General features: G+C 37.9%; 1 protein-coding gene across 7 annotated transcripts in view; it reads right to left on the reverse strand.

Moving 5' to 3' along the window:
- UBR3 (ubiquitin protein ligase E3 component n-recognin 3) overlaps nt 1–17,172 on the reverse strand; it is a 279,870-nt gene that overhangs the window by 19,978 nt on the left and 242,720 nt on the right. For all 7 annotated transcript variants that reach the window (XM_033231180.1, XM_033231173.1, XM_033231172.1 and 4 more), the window contains 2 exons: nt 11,954–12,061; nt 11,695–11,820 (listed from right to left, as the gene is read on the reverse strand). In XM_033231180.1, coding sequence (XP_033087071.1) covers nt 11,695–11,820; nt 11,954–12,061 — 234 coding nt within the window. The remainder of the gene's footprint in view (nt 1–11,694; nt 11,821–11,953; nt 12,062–17,172) is intronic.

Consider the following 17,172-nt stretch of genomic DNA (forward strand, 5'->3'; position numbering starts at 1 on the left):
AGATATTTCACTAAATTAGGAAGTCTAATAGATTACTGTGGAGGACAAGCTTGCTGTGTTAGAACATCTAGTTACCATTCTTGATTATTTGCTATGCTTAACAAAATGTTTGATTAAAAAATGTACTGCTGGGGGCGCCCAAGATGGCCAAATAGGAACAGCTCCACCCTCCAGCTCCCAGCGTGAGCAACACAGAAGATGGGTGATTTCTGCATTTTCAACTGAGGTACCAGGTTCATCTCACTGGGGCGTGTCAGACAGTCAGTGCTGGTCAGCGGGTGCAGCCCAACCAGTGGGAGCTGAAGCAGGGCGAGGCATTGCTTCACCTGGGAAGTGCAAGGGGGAAGGGAATTCCTTTTCCTAGCCAAGGGAAACTGAGACACACAACACCTGGAAAATCGGGTAACTCCCACCCTAATACTGTGCTTTACCAAGGGTCTTAGCAATAGCAAACGGCACACCAGGAGATTATATCCCACACCTGGCCTGGAGGGTCCCACACCCACGGAGCCTCCCTCATTGCTAGCACAGCAGTCTGAGATCTAACTGCAAGGCTGCAGCGAGGCTGGGGGAGGGGCGCCCGCCATTGCTGAGGCTTAAGTAGATAAAGCTGCTGGGAAGCTCGAATTGGGTGGAGTCCACCACAGCTCAAGGAGGCCTGCCTGCCACTGTAGACTACACCTCTGGGGACAGGGCATACCTAAACAAAAAGCAGCAGAAACCTCTGCAGATGTAAAAGTCCCTGTCTGACAGCTTTGAAGAGAGCAGTGGTTCTCCCAGCACGGAGTTGGAGATCTGAGAATGGACAGACTGCCTGCTCAAATGGGTCCCTGACCCCTGAGTAGCCTAACTGGGGGACATCCCCCACTAGGTGCAGACCGACACCTCACACCTCACACGGCTGGGTACATCTCTGAGACGAAGCTTCCAGAGTAAGAATCAGACAGACAGCAACACTCGGTGTTCAGCAATATTCTATCTTCTACAGCCTCCGCTGCTGATACCCAGGCAAACAGGGTCTGGAGTGGACCTCAAGCAAACTCCAACAGACCTGCAGCTGAGGGTTCTGACTGTTAGAAGGAAAACTAACAAACAAAAAGGACACCCACGCCATCATCAAAGACCAAAGGCAGATAAAACCACAAAGATGGGGAAAAAGCAGTGCAGAAAAGCTGGAAATTCAAAAAATCAGAGCACATCTCCCCCTTCAAAGGAACGCAGCTCATCACCAGCAACGAAACAAAGCTGGGTGGAGAATGACTTTGACAAGTTGAGAGAAGAAGGCTTCAGTCGATCAAACTTCTCAGAGCTAAAGGAGGAAATACGTAACCAGCACAAAGAAACTAAAAACCTTGAAAAAAGAATGGATGAATGGATAACTAGAATAATCAATGCAGAGAAGACCATAAAAGAACTGATAGAGATGAAAACCATGACACGAGAACTACGTGACAAAAGCACTAGCTTCAGTAACTGACTCGATCAACTGGAAGAAAGAGTATCAACGACTGAAGATCAAATGAATGAAATGAAGCGAGAAGAGAAGTGTAGAGAAAAAAAGAGTAAAAAGAAATGAACAAAGCCTCCAAGAAATATGGGATTATGTGAAAAGACCAAACCTATGTCTGATTGGTGTGCCTGAAAATGACAGGGAAAGTGGAACCAAGTTGGAAAACACTCTGCAGGATATCATCCAGGAGAACTTCCCCAAGCTAGTAAGGCAGGCCAACATTCAAATTCAGGAAATACAGAGAACGCCACAAAGATACTCCTAGAGAAGAGCAACTCCAAGACACATAATTGTCAGAATCACCAAAGCTGAAATGAAGGAAAAAATGTTAAGGGCAGCCAGAGAGAAAGGTCGGGTTACACACAAAGGGAAGCCCATCAGACCAACAGATCTCGTGGCAGAAACTCTCCAAGCCAGAAGAGAGTGGGGGCCAATATTCAACATTCTTTTTTTATTATTATTATTATACTTTAAGTTCTAGGATACATGTGCATAACGTGCAGGTTTGTTACATATGTATACTTGTGCCATGTTGGTGTGCTGCACCCATCAACTCGTCAGCACCCATCAATTCATCATTTATATCATGTATAACTCCCAATGCAATCCCTCCCCTCTCCCCACTCCCCATGATAGGCCCCAGTGTGTGATGTTCCCCTTCCCGAGTCCAAGTGATCTCATTGTTCAGTTCCCACCTATGAGTGAGAACATGCAGTGTTTGGTTTTCTCTTCTTGTGATAGTTTGCTAAGAATGATGGTTTCCAGCTGCATCCATGTCCCTACAAAGGATGCAAACTCATCCTTTTTTATGGCTGCATAGTATTCCATGGTGTATATGTGCCACATTTTCTTAATCCAGTCAACAGAGAGCCAAATCATGAATGAACTTCCATTCACAATTGCTTCAAAGAGAATCAAATACCTAGGAATCCAACTTACAAGGGATGTAAAGGACCTCTTCAAGGAGAACTACAAACCACTGCTCAGTGAAATAAAAGAGGACACAAACAAATGGAAGAACATACCATGCTCATGGATAGGAAGAATCAATATCGTGAAAATGGCCATACTGCCCAAGGTTATTTATAGATTCAATGCCATCCCCATCAAGCTACCAATGACTTTCTGAACAGAATTGGAAAAAACTGCTTTAAAGTTCATATGGAACCAAAAAAGAGCCCGCATTGCCAAGACAATCCTAAGTCAAAAGGACAAAGCTGGAGGCGTCACGCTACCTGACTTCAAACTATACTACAAGGCTACAGTAACCAAAACAGCATGGTATTGGTATCAACATTCTTAAAGAAAAGAATTTTCAACCCAGAATTTCATATCCAGGCAAACTAAGTTTCATAAGTGAAGGAGAAATAAAATCCTTTACAGACAAGCAAATGCTTAGAGATTTTGTCACCACCAGGCCTGCCCTACAAGAGACCCTGAAGGAAGCCCTAAACATGGAAAGGAACAACCGGTACCAGTCATTGCAAAAACATGTCAAAATGTAAAGTCCATCGACGCTTGAAGAAACTGCATCAACTAGCGAGCAACATAACCAGCTAATATCATAATGACAGGATCAAGTTCACACATAACAATATTAACCTTAAATGTAAATGGACTAAATGGTCCAATTAAAAGACACAGACTGGCAAATTGGATAAAGAGTCAAGACCCATCAGTTTGCTATATTCAGGAGACCCATCTCACATGCAGAGACACACATAGGCTCAAAATAAAGGGATGGAGGAAGATCTACCAAGCAAATGGACAACAAAAAAAAGCAGCGGTTGCAATCCTAGTCTCTGATAAAACAGACTTTAAACCATCAAAGGTCAAAAGAGACAAAGAAGGCCATTACATAATGGTAAAGGGATCAATTCATCAAGAAGAGCTAACTATCCTCAATATATATGCACCCAATACAGGAGCACTCAGATTCATAAAGCAAGTCCTTTGAGACTTACAAAGAGACTTAGATTCCCATACAATAATAATGGGAGACTTTAAGACCCCACTGTCAACATTAGACAGATCAATGAGACAGAAAGTTAACAAGGATATCCAGGAATTGAACTCATCTCTACACCAAGTGGACCTAATAGACATCTACAGAACTCTCCACCCCAAATCAACAGAATATACATTCTTCTCAGCACCACATCGCACTTACTCCAAAATCGACCACATAGTTGGAAGTAAAGCACTCCTCAGCAAATGTAAAAGAACAGAAATTAAAACAAACTGTCTCTCAGACCACAGTGCAATCAAACTAGAACTCAGGACTAAGAAACTCAATCAAAACCGCTCAACTACATGGAAACTGAACAACCTGCTCCTGAATGACTACTAGGTACATAACAAAATGAAGGCAGAAATAAAGATGTTCTTTGAAACCAATGAGAACAAAGATACATCATACCAGAAACTCTGGGACACATTTAAAGCAGTGTGTAGAGGGAAATTTATAGCACTAAATGCCCACAAGAGAAAGCAGGAAAGATCTAAAATTGACACCCTAACATCACAATTAAAAGACTAGAGAAGCAAAAGCAAACACATTCAAAAGTGAGCAGAAGGCAAGAAATAATTAAGATCAGAGAAGAACTGAAGGAGATAGAGACACAAAAAACCTTCTAAAAAAAAATCAATGAATCCAGGAGCTGGTTTTTTGAAAAGATCAACAAAATTGATAGACCGCTAGCAAGACTAATAGAGAAGAATCAAATAGACACAATAAAAAATGATAAAGGGGATATCACCACCGACCCCACAGAAATACAAACTACCATCAGAGAATACTATAAACACCTCTACGCAAATCAACTAGAAAACCTAGAAGAAATGCATAATTTCCTGGACACTTACACTCTCCCAAGACTAAACCAGGAAGAAGTTGAATCCCTGAATAGACCAATAGCAGGCTCTGAAATTGAGGCAATAATTAATAGCCTACCAACCAAAAAAACTCCAGGACCAGATGGATTCACAGCTGAATTCTACCACCAGAGGTACAAGGAGGAGTTGGTACCATTCCCTCTGAAACTTTTCCAATCAATAGAAAAAGAGGGAATCCTCCCTAACTCATTTTATGAGGCCAATATCATCCTGATACCAAAGCCTGACAGAGATACAACAAAAATGAGAATTTTAGACCAATATCCCTGATGAACATTGATGCAAAAATCCTCAATAAAATACTGGAAAACCGAATCCAGCAGCACATCAAAAAGCTTATCCACCATGATCAAGTGGGCTTCATCCCTGGGATGCAAGGCTGGTTCAACATTCGCAAATCAATAAACGTAATCCAGCATATAAACAGAACCAAAGACAAAAGCCACATGATTATCTCAATAGATGCAGAAAAGGCCTTTGACAAAATTCAACAGCCCTTCATGCTAAAAACGCTCAATAAATTCGGTATTGATGGAACTTATCTCAAAATAGTAAGAGCTATGTATGACAAACCCACAGCCAATATCATACTGAATGGGCAAAAACTGGAAAAATTCCCTTTGAAAACTGGCACAAGACAGGGATGCCCTCTCTCACTACTCCTATTCAACATAGTGTTGGAAGTTCTGGCTAGGGCAATCAGGCAAGAGAAAGAAATAAAGGGTTTTCAGTTAGGAGAAGAAGAAGTCAAATTGTCCCTGTTTGCAGATGACATGATTGTATATTTAAGAAAACCCCATCGTCTCAGCCCAAAATCTCCTTAAGCTGATAAGCAACTTCAGCAAAGTCTCAGGATATAAAATCAATGTGCAAAAATCACAAGCATTCTTATACACCAGTAATAGACAGAGAGCCAAATCATGAATGAACTCCCATTCACAATAGCTTCAAAGAGAATCAAATACCTAGGAATCCAACTTACAAGGGATGTAAAGGACCTCTTCAAGGAGAACTACAAACTACTGCTCAGTGAAATAAAAGAGGACACAAACAAATGGAAGAACATACCATGCTCATGGATAGGAAGAATCAATATTGTGCCCAAGGTAATTTATAGATTCAATGCCATCCCCATTAAGCTACCAATGACTTTCTCAACAGAACTGGAACAAACTGCTTTAAAGTTCATATGGAACCAAAAAAGAGCCCGCATTGCCAAGACAATCCTAAGTCAAAAGGACAAAGCTGGAGGCGTCACACTACCTGACTTCAAACTATACTACAAGGCTACAGTAACCAAAACAGCATGGTACTGGTACCAAAACAGAGATATAGACCAATGGAACAGAACAGAGTCCTCAGAAATAATACCACACATCTACAGCCATCTGATCTTTGACAAACCTGACAAAAACAAGAAATGGGGAAAGGATTCCCTATTTAATAAACGGTGCTGGGAAAACTGGCTAGCCCTAAGTAGAAAGCTGAAACTCGATCCTTTCCTTACTCCTTATACAAAAATTAATTCAAGATGGATTAGACACTTAAATGTTAGACCTAAAACCATGAAAACCCTAGAAGAAAACCTAGGTAATACCATTCAGGACATAGGCATGGGCAAGGATTTCATGTCTAAAACACCAAAAGCAACGGCAACAAAAGCCAAAATTGACAAATGGGATCTAATTAAACTAAAGAGCTTCTGCACAGCAAAAGAAACTACCATCAGAGTGAACAGGCAACCTACAGAATGGGAGAAAAGTTTTGCAATCTACTCATCTGACAAAGGGTTAATATCCAGAACCTATAAAGAACTCAATCAAATTTACAAGAAAAAAACAACCCCATCAAAAAGTGGGCAAAGGATATGAACACATTTCTCAAAAGAAGACATTCATACAGCCAACAGACACATGAAAAAATGCTCGTCATCACTCACCATCAGAGAAATGCAAATCAAAACCACGAGATACCATCTCACACCAGTTAGAATGGCAATCATTAAAAAATCAGGAAACAACAGGTGCTGGAGAGGATGTGGAGAAATAGGAACACTTTTACACTGTTGGTGGGACTGTGAACTAGTTCATCCATTGTGGAAAACAGTGTGGCGATTCCTCAAGGATCTAGAACTAGAAATACCATTTGACCCAGCCATCCCATTACTGGGGATATACCCAAAGGATTATAAATCATGCTGCTATAAAGACACATGCACACGTATGTTCATTGTGGCACTATTCACAATAGCAAAGACTTGGAATCAACCGAAATGTCCATCAGTGACAGACTGGATTAAGAAAGTGTGGCACATATACACCATGGAATACTATGCAGCCATAAAAAAAGGATGAGTTCGTGTGCTTTGTAGGGACATGGATGCAGCTGGAAACCATCATTCTCAGCAAACTATCGCAAGAACAGAAAACCAAATACCGCACGTTCTCACTCATAGGTGGGAATTGAACAATGAGATCACTTGGACACAGGAAGGGGAACATCATACACCAGGTCCTATTGTGGGGGGGGGTGGGGATAGCATTAGGAGATATACCTAATGTAAATGACGAGTTAATGGGTGCAGCACACCAACATGGCACATGTATACATATGTAACAAACCTGCATGTTGTGCACATGTACCCTAGAACTTAAAGTATAATAATAATAAAAAATGTTCCCCAAAAAAGAAAAAATGTACTGTTAAGCTTGACAGTCTCCAGACTATTAGAAAGAATAACTGAATTTAGCAAGACAGCTAAGTTTCTAAGATTAATGTTCAAAAATTCCAATTAAGTTTCTACATTTTAGCAACACATAGAAAACATAACTCTTAAATGATTCTATTTATAATAAAAGCAAAAAAAAAAAAAAGGCATGGGAAACACAGAAGCATTTTGGGGAGGGGGGCACTACCTATCACTTCCACGGCTCAAAATAGTACTAGATGTGCACTAAGACAACAGAGAAATAAAGACTTAAAATGGGACATATATTATTTTCAGATTATATGATCATATAGAATACCTAAAATAATAAAAAGGTAAATTATTAGAACAAAAAACTTTGGCAAGTGGCCAGTCACAAGACTATACAAAAATCAATGGTATTCTTACATGCCAGTAAAAATTAATCAGATAATGTAACAGAAGATACCATTTAAATAGAAATCACAACCATAAAACCTCTAGGATTAATTAGCTTTACAAAAAAAAAAAAAAAAAAATGCTCCAGACATGGACGATGTAAAATGCTATTAAAAGTGTTGTAATCCCAGCACTTTGGGAGCTGAGGGGGGCGAACACTTGAGGCCAGGAATTTGAGACCAGCCTGCCTGACCAACATGGTGAAACCCTGTCTCCACTAAAAATACAAGAACACTAGTCGGGTGTGGTGGTGCACACCTGTAATCCCAGCTACTTGGGAGGCTGACGCACAAGAATCGCTTGAACCCAGGAGGTGGAGGTTGAAGTGAGCTGAGACTGTGCCACTGCACTCCAGCCTAGGCAGCAGAGTGAGACTATCTTCCCCCACCCCCCCCCCAAAGAGTATTAAAACACCTGACTAAATGAATATATAAACCACGTTCAATGTCTTAAAACTATAAACTGAAGATAATTCCAAGCTAAAATCTTGTAGGATTTGGGAAGTAACTTGACAGATTAAAAAAGGTATATAAGAATAAAAGCTCGGCTGGGTGTGGTGGCTCACGCCTGTAATCCCAGCACTTTAGGAAGCCAAAGTGGGCAGATCGCCTGAGGTCCAGAGTTCGAGACCAGCCTGGCCAACGTGGTGATAACCCTGTCTCTACTAAAAATGCAAAAATTAGCTGGGCGTGGTGGTGGACGCCTGTAATCCCAGTTACTTGGGAGGCTGAGGTAGGAGAATTGCTTGAACCCAGGAGACGGAGGTTGCAGTGAGCCAAGACTACACCACTGCACTCTAGCTTGGGTGACAAAGTGAGACTTGATCTCAAAAAAATAAAAAAGAATAAAAGCTCATATATAGCAAAAAGAAAAAAAATTTAGAAAAAGCAAAAAGATGTCAAGAATAAATTGGACATTCACACTATCAGATATAATGTCTGTAATAAAACTACAGTAATTAAAATAGACTGCTACTAGTACAGAAGCAAATAGCTCAATAGTATATAATAATCCAGATATGTGAAAACTTGATACCATGAAAAATCAGTCCAAAAAAGTTAGATTATTTCATAATTTGTACATAGTGTTGGAAAAACTGTCTTATCAAATAGAGAAAAAAATTAGAGCTTTACCTCATACTACACCACAAAATAAGCTCCAGACTGAATTAAAAATCTAAATGTGAAGATAAAACTATGAAAATAATAGAAGGAAATACAAAATAAATTTATAATATCAGGTTGGAAAATGATTTTTTTTAATTTTTAATTTTTGTGGGTACACAGTAGGTGTTAAGTATATTTCTGGGGTATACGATGGAAAAGGATTTTTAAAATCAGATTCTAAAAGTACAAGTCATAAAGAAAAAGGTAATAGTTCTAACAACATTAAACTGAAAAATTTCTGTTCCACAAAGGACACTATGGCTAAACAAAAGCCAGTGAGAAGATATCTACTATGCTTAAAAACAGAATGAAGATAATCACAAAAACCCAATTTTTAAAAATGGCCAGACTAGGAACAGAAAGTATACAGAGGGAAACTTAACTGGCTAAGTATATGAATATATGAAATTGCATTTATAATTAGAGAAATGCAAATTAAATTAACATAAGCATATGATTTGTACTCAACTGACTGTCAAACATTACACACTGGCTAAGAAGTGCTGGCAAGTATATGGGGGAAAACAAGAATCCTCTTGCACTGCAAATGGGAATATAAACCTTGAGCAGCCATTTAGAAAAACAAATAGGCAGAATGAATCCTATGGTTCCAACAATCCCACAACTGGTACACAGCCCAGAAAAACTTTATATTAAAGAAATCTTTACATTAAAATATACGTGACATTAGGTTCATAGCAACAGTTAATTTTTTTCCCATGGAAGCAAAGAGTTGGAGGAAGCCTAGATGTTCATCAATGAAAAATAAATAGATGTGGAAAAAATATATATTGGAATATGACAGCACGAATATGCTGAACAAAGAGATGATTTATGTCCCTGGTAGGACAGTGTGAGACAGGATTTATGTCCCAAACAGGACAGCATGAGATTTCATCATGCTACTCAGAATGGTGTGCAATTTAAAACTTATGAATAGTTTTTTTCTGGAATTTTCCATTTAATATTTTCAGATTGCAGTAGACCAAGGGTAACAAAAACCACAGAAAGCAAAATCACAGATAAGGGGGTACGATTGTATACAAAAACAAAGTAAGATTACACAGATGACAGAAACTAAATAAAAGGAGAACAAATTTCCATCTAAAGCTCTGATCTCACTTGTCTTACTTCAGTTGAACAGGTCCACCTAAAGGGTCCAACTGCCCCTCAATCTGAATATACACAAAGTACTTTCATTCCATCCCCCACGCATCTGCCCTGTATTTCCTCCTTCTATTAAGTTTTCCCTAAAAGTTCAAGTCTCTCGGTCTCAAGAAACAAGTACAGTATGACTCCTCCTTTTCTCTTGACTCTCACACATTCAACTAGTTGTCAAATCCTATTTTATCTCTGAAATCTCTAATCGCTCTCCAGCCTCTTCTATTCCCAGTATGTCCTTTCCTAACTGGTCTTTCTGTTCCCATCTGTCTATTCTTCATAATCTGTCTTATACTAGAATGAGGTTTTAACCTGAAACAAAATTTGAGTCATATCATATTTTTGTCTAACATCTTTCAATGGTCCAAATTCACTCATGTGAAATTCAAGATCCATTACAACTATATTTAATCTCTTTCTTCACCATGTCACATTGTTCCTTTTTATGCACCATATTGAATGTACTTCTTTCTTGGTCTAAGCACGTGTGGTATTCCACTACAGGCATCACTGTACACTCAAACATCAGACCAACTTTCAATGCCCAGCTCAAGAGCTTCTGCCTCCACATACGTTCCAACTTATGGGCAAAAAATACTCTCATATAAACAAATGACAAAATAAGCCATAAGGTAACAAGAACAGAGAGAACCAAAGCCTTTAAATGTGAAAAAAGTACAGGTAGTAAAAGAAGTTGATTTTGTTTGGTTACACTTCTCCATGCTTGAGGATGCTCATATGCCAGAAAGAAACACACTTTTTTAAAATATAAAATTTAAAAACTGTGAAAGAAAATATCTAATGAATGGTTATTCTAATAATTTGTTCAACATCTTATAACTCTAAAAAGAATGTTTTGGTGACAAATGTGCAGCATTTATCTTGAAGCACTTGATAAAAACCAAAGAATTCTAACTATTTAATGTAATGGTGAATTACTTAAGAAAGAGAGAGCATAAAACTGCTTAATTCTAAAATACTTCAGGATTCAAAGGCCGTAAATATGATAAATGTTTAATTTCCACATCAAATTCCCTAGAACTGAATGGCAGATAAGTCAGGATCACATTCCTATAAGCACAGTTTGGGTTTACTTACCTTCTGGTTTCCTACTCTGTCACTTTCTTGCCCACTCATATCAGTCCACAGTTTTATGAAATAGATTAAACCAGGCCGGGCGCGGTGGCTCAAGCCTGTAATCCCAGCACTTTGGGAGGCCGAGACGGGCGGATCACGAGGTCAGGAGATCGAGACCATCCTGGCTAACACGGTGAAACCCCGTCTCTACTAAAAAATACAAAAAAATTAGCCGGGCGAGGTGGCGGGCGCCTGTAGTCCCAGCTACTCGGGAGGCTGAGGCAGGAGAATGGCGTGAACCCGGGAGGCGGAGCTTGCAGTGAGCTGAGATCCGGCCACTGCACTCCAGCCTGGGCGGCAGAGCCAGACTCCGTCTCAAAAAAAAAAAAAAAAAAAAATAGATTAAACCAGTGATAATTCATTCACTCGTTTTAATACAACTGGTTACAAACTGAATACTGCTATAAATGCCGTCATATCTTCAAACAACCATTCAAAAATGGCCAGCATGGCGAAACCCTGTCTCTACTACAAATACAAAAATTAGCTGGGCATGGTGATGTGTACCTGTAATCCCAGCTACTAGGGGGGCTAAGGGAGGAGGATCACATGAACTTGGGAGGCAGAGGTTGCAGTAAACCGAGATTGTGCCACTGCACTCCAGCCTGGGTAACAGAGAGACTTCGTCTAAAACAAAACAAACAAAAAAAGCTCCCTCCTACATATCCCAAATTACCTACCTGGCAGCTAGGTAAATCGTCCCCAAAAAGATGGTGCTGAAGAAGGCTGGTGATTCTGAGAAAAGGTAAGCAGAAGTCCTGTAAGTACTTTTCCATGGATTCAGGAGACCAAGCAATAGGGTTAACCTAAAGTTTAAAAAGAAAATTTGAACAAGTCAGTCTATAATAAATAGAGTTTTCAAAAATTACATTCATAATGGCAAGAAAATGTAGATTTTTTACTAAATAACCACTACATCTGATTTTAGCAAAAGCATACCATTGCACACTCCTGAGTTCCTTCTTCATGGTATAACTTTCCTTTAGATAGTTCACTTATCACAAAGCTCAGTAACACTTCATAAGACTTTTCTGCATCACATGTACTCTGAAAAAATTAAAATATAAGTTACACTGGTCACTGAAAATTATAAGAAATTTACATTGGAAGTAATTTTTAGTGAGTAGAGTAAAACTGTGATTATATTATTTTTCAAGCATATGAGCTTCAATTCTTCAAAATTTGGGTAAAACTGTACACCTCTGGATTCACAATGAGAGTGGGTAGGTGGTCAAAGCTATTCCAATACTTCTTTAAAAGACAGCGTATAAATTACATAATTATATGTAAATAAACATATGTAAGTCATGTTTTTTGACCCACCCCTGGGAATTCTTTCCTGGGATATAATCCAAAAGAAAAAATAATAGCTGTATGTACAAGACATCTACTACAGCACTATTACAGCAAGAAACTAGAAATGACCAACAAGAGTGAGGGAGTTACCTAAAAAATGGAATACTAACTTAAAAAACATTTTCTAAGCAGTGGATGTGGCAAATTTAAGCTGTACAAAAAATACTTACAATGTGAAAAGAGTCAAATTAAAAAAATATATAATCATTATAGTGGTATAATATATGCATATAATATATGCATACAATAGAAAAAATAAAGACCATAACTTTTTTCTTTTACAATTTCCCTCAAATGTCTTTGAGGATTTATTAAAATAATACACCATAAAAATAAAATACGACAATATATTTATTACAGAATATGCAGATAGTGACATTAAGTAACAGTCTACAAGTTGATCTTAGTGATTACTTCCATTTTTATAAGAAAGAAAAAATAATGGCTTTTTATGAATTCAAATTTATTTCAATAAAATCTTTATACTTAAAGAAATGCACCTCTTTTTATATTCACTGAAATAGAAAGTGTAACATGCAAATTACCATAATATGTAAATTGGAATAAAGTCAGAACTGCTATGATGTCCTTTATTCTACTTATTAACTATACTTTTAAAATCCTAAAATATAGGATGGGATAAACACCACAGAATGTAAGTTTAACCTTAACTTTTAAGGCACTGATAGTTTGGATCAGAGAATTTATTATTGGATGATATTTGGTCTTTCTGTAGTTCCTCATTGTTTCCTTCATGTTACTGTGCTCTTTCCAACTAGACTGTAAATTCCAAAATATCAGGAACTATGCTTTTTATTTTCCATGTATCCCTCTGCATAACAAAAATCTGAGCAAGAAATACCTGCTAATTAACTGATGAAATTTATTTTGGTAATACTGAAGTTTTGGAATATTGGACCTTGGAACTTGCTTGGGTGTGCCTCTTCTGGTAATCAGTTATTTGCATTATCTTTAAATTACTCTGTGCTTTTCGCCATATTCACTCAGTCATGTAGTATTACGTCCTGATTCTAAACTATAACAATGACTCTGACTCTGCAATGATTCTCCTTGTATCATGTGACTTGCCCCATCCATATCTAATTAACAGGATGATTACTTGTTAAATATAATGACCTATAGATTACATATCCAAGAATCAATATCCCACTAAATATCAAAACAGCAATGTATCATTTTTTTTTTTTTTTTTTTTTTGAGACAGAGTCTCGCACTGCTGCCCAGGCTGGAGTGCTGTGGCCTGATCTCAGCTCACTGCAAGCTCCGCCTCCCGGGTTCACACCATTCTCCTGCCTCAGCCTCCCGAGTAGCTGGGACTACAGGCGACTGCCACCTCGCCCGGCTAATTTTTTTGTACTTTTTAGTAGAGACGGGGTTTCACCGTGTTAACCAGGATGGTCTCGATCTCCTGACCTTGTGATCCGCCCATCTTGGCCTCCCAAAGTGCTGGGATTACAGGCTTGAGCCATCGCGCCCGGCCTGTATCATGTTTTTAAAATTGATTTAAGTAAACTATCTCTTAGACAGAGTTCACCTAAACTCAAAACACTACTGTAGATTTGTAGAAAACTCAAAATACTACCATAGATTTGCTATTTATTAATGTGGCATAGTTAAGTTTCTCTAAAAGTACAATTCAGCCTAAAAGCTTCCTAAATTCAATATGCCTTTTTGAGTAAAATATTCAGAGTACAACAGAATAGTATTTCTGTTCAGATCAGCTAAGTAAGTCACTGAGTGATAACTGACTTTTAAGTCATTATTAACAAATACATTTTGAGCGCTTGTTTTACACACAGCAAGTTTTATATCGTATCAGAAAGTTAAATATAATGTAATGTTCACCGCTTTGTATTGAGAATTCTTCACAATACAAAGTATTAAGAAAACATATTTTACATAGGCAATCTCTGAATAAAAGAAAAAGTATGCTCATGAAGCTTAAGAAAGATAATTTCTGAGAACATGGATGAAAGACCTAAAATAGAGATAAGAAGAATCCTAAGGGGGAGGTGGCAAAAGTATGTGGGTTAAATTTTAAAAAGGATCAAGAGTCAAGAGATGCAAGAGAGTCTGTGTTGGATAGAATACTTTGTCTAAATTATAGTACTTCTTAAAGTTTTTGATTTCAATATATTTTGGATGCTATGGTACCACACCTCAGCAAACAAAACAACAAAACCTATCCAAGGATCCTAGACTAAGAAATTCTAGTAGGCTGGGCATGGTGGCTCATGCCTGTAATCCCAGCACTTTGGGAGGCCAAGGTGGGAGGATTGCTTGAGGCCTGGAGTTCAAGACCAGCCTGGCCAACACAGCAAGACTTCCTCTCCACAAAAAATGGGAAAGTTAGCCATGTGTGGTGGTGTGCGCCTGTAGTCCTAGCTACTTCAGAGGCTGAGGTGGGAGGATCAATTGAGTCCAGGAGTTTGAGGTTGCAGTGAGCTATGATCATGCCACTGCACTTCAACCAGGGCGATAGAGTGAGACCCTGTCAAAAAAAAAAAAGAAAGAAAGAAAAGAAAGATAAGAAAGGAAAAGGAAAAGGAAGGAAGGAAAGAAAAAGAAAAAGGAAAAGAAATTGTAGTATAAATACTCTTAGCAGAAATTCCATTGACAAAAAAAAGTATGATTTACACTAACTGTAATGATGACTTTTTCAGAACTAAATCTCATTATCAAATTAACACCCCTTCAAAAAATATACAGTACTTATATTTTTAATACCATAGGTCAGATTAGATCTGGCAAAAATACGTTTTCATTACAATTATTATGCCAAACATATGCAATTAAAGAGATGAAGTGAATCAGTGAAATTCAATGAAGAAAGGGAGGAAAAGGGTAAGAGAAGACATAAAGAAGGAAGTGAAAAAAATAAGAGGAATCAATGATGCAGAAATCCAAGTAGTTACAGAGGTCACAATGGTATATTTTATCACTCATAAATATGGTTGTCTCCCAGTTTCCATGATGGATGGGTTCCAGGAACCCCCCATTGGAAACCAAAAGCCACAGATCCTCAAGTTCCCAACATAAAATAGTGTATTACAGTATAGTTGTTGGTATTACAGGCATTCACAATCTGCTATGTATCTAAATGTTTATGTCTATTATACAAAAAGCTAATAACATGTAGTAAACCAACCTATAGACTATCATAATTTTTAATTTTCTTTCACTAAAGGAAATTATATATTTATAAAGCTATAAACTAATATACTAATATATATTATATGGCTATAAGCCAATATGCTTCTAATTAATGTTCTGATAAGTATCTGTCTCATATAAAGTATTGTATTAAGTGGTTTTTAGAAATAAATAAATTATTAGGTTCAGGAAAAAACTGTACTGAACAGTTACCTAAATTACATCAATTGTAAACAGAGGTAGACCCAAATTATATCAGCAAATTTCTTAAATGTGTAATTTTTATGATTAGACAGCTTACTAAGGAAACATATTTAAATAATGACACAGCACAGACACCTAATATAGCTGATTTGAATACTATCTGAGCACTAACAATCCAAATATCAGATTACATTGCAGTCAGAAAAATTAAAAGAATATTTAAGAAAAATAGGCCAGGCAAGGTGGCTTACGCCTGTAATCCCAGCGCTTCGGGAGGCCAAGGCAGGTAGATCACCTTGAGTCCAGGAATTCAAGACCAGCCTGGGCAACATGGTGAAACCCCAGCTCTACTAAAAATACAAAAAATGAGCCGTGTGTGTTGGCACAAGCCTGTAGTCCCAACTACTCATCGGGGCTGAGGTGGGAGGATCCCTTGGGCCCAGGAGGTTGAGGCTGCAGTGAGCCCTGATCATACCACTGCACTATAGCCTGGGTGACAGTGAGACCCTGTCTCAAAAAAAAAAAAAAAAATTAGAAAAAACTAAAGATAATTACAAAAAGAAAAACTGTCTAAGAATTAACCAGCAAGAAGGGAAAAAAATATTTCAAGAAAGACAGAAATTCATTTTGAGGATTTAGAATAACAAAATTGAAACAGAAGTGCCCTTATAAATCATATGGTCCAAACCTTTCATTTACCTTTGAGAAAGCTGAGGCTTAGACAGTTATGTTTTGACTAAAAAAGTAACCATCTCTATTCAGTGGCAGGAGATTGGCCTTGTACTTGGGTTTGATGGCCAACTGATACATAATACATAATTATCCTTAACCCATAATTAAGACATAGTGAACTCTGTGATGATATATTAAATGTACACATAATTGTGATTTGAGAGTAAACTGATAACAGTGAAGATTATATTGAATAAATTTCCTGTATTTGTAATTGGTTCTCTCTCCTTTGATACAAGTAGATATGATTTTAACAAAAAAAGTTTTAATGACATTTAAAAACCCCTTAAGACTGTGAGCCAATCAAAAGGTTCAATTTACACTATACCTATTATTTTTTTCCTACCAATTTCTACAAATAAACACTGAAGCAATTTTCTTCTTTTACCTATCTCTAAGCTGAACCACTCAGTTCTTCGGTTCTATAGCTCTATAGTATCTCATTCGTTCTCAAGCTACTGAAAGTATTTACATTTAGTGTAATTTTTCTAAATGGTTTACATAATTTAGCTTAAACTGAGTTCCTCTGAGTTTGCTGAGAACTTGTATATATTCTAACATGAAAAAAGGTAATATTTCAAGAAGCATTATTAAGAAAAGGCTAGGACTGGCCGGGCGCAGAGGCTCACGCCTATAATCCCAGCACTTTGGGAGGCCGAAGTGGGCGGATCACGAGGTCAGGAGTTCAAGAT

This window comes from Trachypithecus francoisi, unplaced genomic scaffold (assembly GCF_009764315.1).
Source record: "Trachypithecus francoisi isolate TF-2019V2 unplaced genomic scaffold, Tfra_2.0 Lachesis_group13, whole genome shotgun sequence".
In the NCBI taxonomy this organism is placed as follows: domain Eukaryota; kingdom Metazoa; phylum Chordata; class Mammalia; order Primates; family Cercopithecidae; genus Trachypithecus; species Trachypithecus francoisi.